The 6,478-nt window shown below is 39.1% G+C and overlaps 1 protein-coding gene across 1 annotated transcript; it reads left to right on the top strand.

Annotated features, from left to right (window-relative positions):
• The first annotated feature begins 279 nt into the window (after positions 1-279).
• On the top strand, positions 280-1,978 carry LOC147896611 (uncharacterized). The gene is made up of 2 exons (XM_087381919.1): positions 280-1,422; positions 1,565-1,978. Exons 1-2 carry the CDS (start codon positions 280-282, stop codon positions 1,976-1,978), a joined length of 1,557 nt encoding a protein of 518 aa, XP_087238045.1.
• The last annotated feature ends 4,500 nt before the right edge of the window (positions 1,979-6,478 follow it).

Below are 6,478 nucleotides of genomic sequence, written 5' to 3'. Positions count from 1 at the left end.
TGGCTCTCTAACTCCTTTTTCTTCCTCTTCTTCATTTTAAAGTAAAGAGCATGTAAAAAAATAATGTTCTTCTTCTTCTTCACTCACTCTCTAGTGTCTTCTTATTCTCCTCCACCTCCTCCTCCTCTCTTTGTTGCCTTGACAACCCACCTCGTTCTTTTCATTACATCCATAGAGCATCCCTCATGCGTATCACCACTTGCCTTTTCGGCTCCGAATTTGCCTTCTCTTTACCAACCTCCACAACCATCATGCAAAACCGCACTTGTTAGTTCCAAAATGGCTCCCCCTGCTAGCTTCCCTCGTGCCCCCAACTTCATCCTTCTCGTGGTTATCCTCGTGGCTGTCCTGGTGGTTATATCCCAGTTCGCCAGACTTCTCCGGCAGGAGTCAGCGCAGCGCTTGTCTGCTCTCAACGAGCACTTAAATTATAGCAGCTACCTACTCGATACTATCCACATTCTTGAAAGATCTCGGCACGCCTTAAGCATGAATCAGAATCAGACTGAACTCATCCTGGAGCGTCTGGCTGAGCTGGAGGCAAATGGGCATCGTAAGGAGCAACTGGGATCGACGGTCGAAAGGAAGGTAAAGGAGCTGGAAATCGCAGCTCAGGTCTTTAAACAGCAGCTCTCTCTGAGCGTCCAATTCGTACCTCTCAAAGACGTGGATACTACTGGTGCAGACACAGATGGACATATGTGGCATTATTTCATGTCCGTACTGAAAGGAAGGGGGATGGCCGGCGAGGGGCCTCCCGAGATATTCACATTTCCATCCGCCCTGTCACATGATCGTTTGCTCTGCCTCAAGGGGAACAATACGTCCGACGGAACGAGGAACTTCTACGCATTTGCTTTTAAGGACGGCCTGCCGATCAGCTCCGTCTTACTGTCAGGTATCACACTGATCTCCGATACGTATTGGGACTTCGGCAATCCTTGGCACGCCATGTACAATCTAATACAATTCGTCTACTGGAGAATAGACAATGGATGTGGTGCTGCTTCGAGGCTACTGACTTTCCATCAAGCCGAATATAGAAACGAGATTGGCAATTGGATTGGCAACGTGATGAGAGCCGCGGGATTGCCGCATACAGTGGAAACGATTAGCAGTGGGGAGCACCCGGTATGTTTTGAGCAAGCGATAGTTAGCCGCATTGGGATACATGGGATGCGAGGACAAATGCGAAGGAAGATGTACACGGAAGCCCGGTGTCAAGCTCGCCAGAGCTGCAACGTGTCGGCGGTCAGCACGCCCAAGGATGGCGAGGTGAGAGTCACCCTGGTAGCTCGATCGGGAGGGCGGGGATTTAAAGACGAAGACGCATGGCGAGACGTGGTGAGGCAGCAATGCGAACTTGTGAACGGGTGTAGGTGGTCCGTCATGTATGTTTCCAATCTCACATTCTGTCAACAGGTTTCATCATTCTCCCTGCTCACGACGGATAAAGCACATACTCGATTTCTTTATAAATGCACTTTTCTGCTGCGCGAATTGTTGCGATTCCAGCGGATAGTCCTTTTCCCATCTGATCTCTCTCTCTTTCTCTTCTCATTAGGTAGAAGGCATGAGCCACACAGATATTCTGGTGTCTGCTCATGGAGCGCAGCTGACCAACATCATCTTCATGTCGCCGGGAGGTCGAGTCATGGAGATGTTTCCCAGAGGCTGGTTGGAGCTCGCCGGAAATGGCCAATTCATCTACCGCAACCTGGCACGCTGGGTGGGCTTGCAGCACGAAGGGTACTGGAGGGACCCAAATACGGAGCCCTGTTCAGATCCAAGCAAAGCAAGTGACTGCTTCAGCCACTATAAAGACCAACCGCTAGGACTCAATGCCACACACATCGGCAACTGGCTGGGTGCTGTTATAGCCAACTTCCAGAGCTCTTCTGTTTCTGCTCCTCCTCCTCCTCAGCCCAATTCTAACGCTTCGCAATCGGTCCCTCAGGTTTGCGAGTGCCGCAGCTGATTCTCCATCATTATTTCCCAACGAAAAGCTCTCAAGCCTCGACAGTCTCGACTTTCCTGAATCATGCATGGATCACGTCTTGGTGCCCGGATGTGGTGATCACGTCCATTTGTTTTGAGTTTGGTCAGAAATAGTAATGGACTGCGACAAAAACTCAATCGATGTGTAATAGACTCCACCTATTACCACCTTTGACTTGTTAGCCACCCAATCCATTTGCTGTTTTTTTGGCCTGCCACTAGTTGGCCTAAGTGAAGGCACGCTCACTCAGTAAACTAGATTCGGGCAGGTAGCTGTATTGAGCTAGAATATGTATAAATGAATTTAGTGCTATTTCCTAGAAATTTTTAAATAATATTTTCCATTTTGACTTAATTTATAAAGTGAATTTAAGGTCAAGTTTTCCATGACACTTGGATAACCTCAATATGTATCTATAGGATGCATTATAGAAACACAATTTTCACGAAGGTTTTTTTGGCGCATAGATGGGGGAGAGGAGTCAATGAAATGCACAGATTCGCTTCTTTGAATGGTAGATATTTGTAAGCATGACAATGCTGCCTCTGTGGGAGATGTTGGCTTTGAAAGAATGTATGCATATATCATTTTCAATTTAATTGGATCTAGATTATCTAGTCCTAGAAGTTTTGCATCACCATGATTCAAGTTCATGTGTCCCACGGGTTCACTTTTCATAGCATATTTTAGAAGGTAATATGATAGGCCTTTGTTGGTTATTTTTTGAAATTCATATGTGCTTGCCACAAGAGTAATATTCCTGCATGGTATGGAACGACATTACAATGTTCTAGGGATGGACGGAAGTAGATCCATCTTTGTGTTAGAGGATCTATAGTAGGTTTAGTCTCTAAATGTATAGGATATGGAAATCCGTATTTGCATTTGTGGTTTGTGCTTGAGTCAAATAGATTGCATGTTGGCGTACATGTGTGGAATTGTTTTCTTATTACCATATAGTTAAGCTTTCTTTGAATTGAATTCTCTGGCCAATTATTAAAATCATTCGTGTAAGGGATATGTGCATCTATTTGTTTTGATACGATATCTATGTCTTGTTCATCTATCCATAGCATCATGTGTGCATGCATAGATCCTCGATTTTGTACCTCATAGCTTATGATGTGAATACTGACTCTACCTAGTAGTCCTTTATCACACAGAATATATCTTGCTAAGAATTGTTGCAGTCTAACATGGAAGAGCACTGCGCATTCAACTGGACAATCTCTCCATGTGAAGTTTTTATTGAATTGTTTAGCAATGGTTTCTATTTGATCAATTTCACACCATCTCGTGGTTGATACCTCATTTGCAGTAAGTGTAAGGAATATATTGGGAAGGCCCCATGTGTCAACCATTGCTATTAGATCTTTTAAGTTTCTACGGTGCCATGAAGGAGATCCAGGAATAGAACTTGGTATCTGAAACTTAAGAATACGTCTAATTATCTCTTATTCAGATATTCTTGGATCTTGTCATCTTTGTTGGTCAATATCTCTTTGTAATACTGTAGTTTGAGTAGAGTTTGCTATTAAAATAGATTGACGTATTTGGTACATCAATAACAAGTATGGTTTGTAAAGAGTGAAAATGGAGAACAATGTTGATATTCTCATTTTTAAATATACGTTGAAGAACATCTTGCCATCATGAGCACTATATCCAAAAGGATAGAGGAATGGGAATAATGCATACTCTAGTGTTAATTCGTCACATTGTGACAGACCTTCCATAGATGTTATGAGCTAACGCTCAATAATTCTTGTTGAATCACAAAGTACAATTGTGCCGACTTCATGCGATGTTTTTTTTTTGAATTGATGAGTTGTAGGTAGCATGTTGATTTGTTCTAGTAATAACAAGTAGTTGTCCTCATGTGCAATTTTCATAAGATTAAATGGAGTCAACAGAGTGTCTTTCAAGAATATTAGAAATAACTTCTGAAGAAAGAACACTTAGTCCTAGTTTTGGATGCGGTCCTTCATACATTGTCAAGTATTTTTTAAATATGGGCTTTGTTCTAGAGTTAAACGCTAGAACGTGTTTTGTTGTTGAAAGTAAGTTTGTTGAGTTACTATAAAATCTTTGTTGGTGATTCCAACATATTAGTGGATTATCCAACATCAATCTCCTTTGTAATATACTTGTTGCTAGAGATGTAACACCTTTAGAAATGTTTAGGAATGTATCGATTATAGAAAGAATTTGCATTTGAAGTATGTCCGCACCTAATACGTTCTGTAAATAGTTTGGATCGTAGGGAACCGAGTACAACTTTCTGAATGGACTATCTATGCATGCTTTACAAGTCATTTTTTATCTATATCCTAGGCAATTTTCTACATGCAAACTTATGAACGTATTGGATAAGTCGTATGGTGTTATACTTGATTCTAGTAGTGATATTACTGATTTTAACTTTGTAAAAGAACTTGTGTTAAATTCTATTCTACCACAATATACACAATATTGCATCTTTGAAATATATTGAGAAGTGATTTGGTTCCATTCTTCTAGAAATTTATCGATGAATAGCCATGAAGAGAAACTCGTTTGTAATCATCTTTTCTTGTTTTCTATGCTAAAGTAGGAAGCAAGTTTTCTCATTTCAATAAGTGAACTTTTCATATTTGTAAAGTAAATTATATGTTAAAGTAGAAGCACCTACTTTATTTTCTCATTGTAGATGATAGTGCTAAATATGTCTTGAAATTCTCTAATTCGAATAATCTGCAAACAAAATATCAAGGTTTTTAACACACTATATTTTTCACTCAAAATTTATAACGTCTCTAGTTTATGTTGAAACCAATTTGAATATAGCATATAGGAATTTGAATGTAGCATATAGCATTTCAAATATAGACCATGGTAAATAGCTCTTTCTTTTTGCCCATAGGATTTTCTGTTTAGCATATATTTTGTAGCTATTTGAATTTGGGATATAGCAGTTTTCATTTATTACTTTGTATATATTAGGTGGTAATTTGAATTTGAGATACACACTTTGATTTTTGTACATAGCATTTTTCATTTAGAATTAGCACTTAGCATTGATCAACTAGCATTTTTGCATTTAGCATATAACACTTTGTATCCAACACATAAACAAATAAACTTAACCACACATTCGTGTGGGTAGAGAGTTGGCACATTTCCTCTCCAAAAATTATAAGACCAAGGAACGTAACCTTCCTTGGGTTCATTGCATTTTGCACATAGTATTTTACATATAGTATGTAGTAATTTGAGTTTGGGATATAGAACATAGCACTTTGCATTTTGCACATGGTACTTTGTTTTTAGAACTGTATGATTTTGTATTTTGTACATAGTATTTTGCATTTAGTACATAGCATTGAGCAACTAGCATTTTTGCATTTAGCACATAGCACTTTTTATCGAACACATAAATTACTAAACTTAACCACACATTCGTGTGGGGGGAGAGTCAGCACATTTCCTCTCCAAAAATTATAAGACCAAGGAACATGCCCTTCCTTGGGTTCATATCATTTTGTATTTTGCACATAGTATTTTGCATATAGTATGTAGCAATTTGAGTTTGGGATATAGAACATAGCACTTTGCATTTTGCACATGGTACTTTGTTTTCAGACCTGTATGATTTTGTATTTTGTACATAGTATTTTTCATTAAGTACATAGCATTGAGCAACCAGCATTTTTGCATTTAGCACATAGCACTTTTTATTGAACACATAAATTAATAAACTTAACCACACATTCGTGTGGGGGGAGAGTTGGCACATTTCCTCTCCAAAAATTATAAGACCAAGGAATGTGCCCTTCCTTGGGTTCATATCATTTTGAATTTTGCACTTAGTATTTTGTATGATTTTGTATTTTGCACATAGTATTTTGCATATAGCATGTAGCAATTTGAGTTTGGTATATAGAACTTTGCATTTAGTATATAGCAATTTTCATTTAGGTATTAGTGTTAAAATGGCTAACATGCCATATCAACATCTTGGGTGGTCGTTGTTCTAGGTATATGTGCATTGAGCTATATGGTGCGCTGAGCTCCATTAATGATCCTCAGGCTGCATGAAGAGGGAAAAGCTATGAAAGGAAGCATTAGCCCTATTTCTATATACAATGAAACATCTAGTGTAGCTTCTAATATCTACAATTATGTTGGAAATAAGCAAAGAGCTTAGCTTTACAAAATTCCTATTGGAGTAGAGGGTTTCATAGTCTTACCTATAAGCTACCAACACAAGGAGAGCAAAGGGCCATGGTATTTGCATAGGATTGGGAGGCATGAGAGATAGCCCTATGGGCATGAGGTATGCATGTCACATGGGCAATTGATCATGGGCTAAAGATGTAATAACTTTAAAAAAGTTTAGGGATATATCGATTATAGAAAGCATTTGCATTTGAAATATGCCCGCACCTAATACATTCTGTAAATAGTCTGTATCATAGGAAACCGAGTATAACTTTCTGA

This window comes from Dipteris shenzhenensis, chromosome 11, assembly GCF_047967505.1.
Source record: "Dipteris shenzhenensis isolate YYH24624 ecotype China chromosome 11, Dip_SZ_1.0, whole genome shotgun sequence".
NCBI lineage: Eukaryota > Viridiplantae > Streptophyta > Polypodiopsida > Gleicheniales > Dipteridaceae > Dipteris > Dipteris shenzhenensis.
Note: the sequence above shows the minus strand (reverse complement) of the source record. Positions and strands in the feature narration are given on the sequence as shown.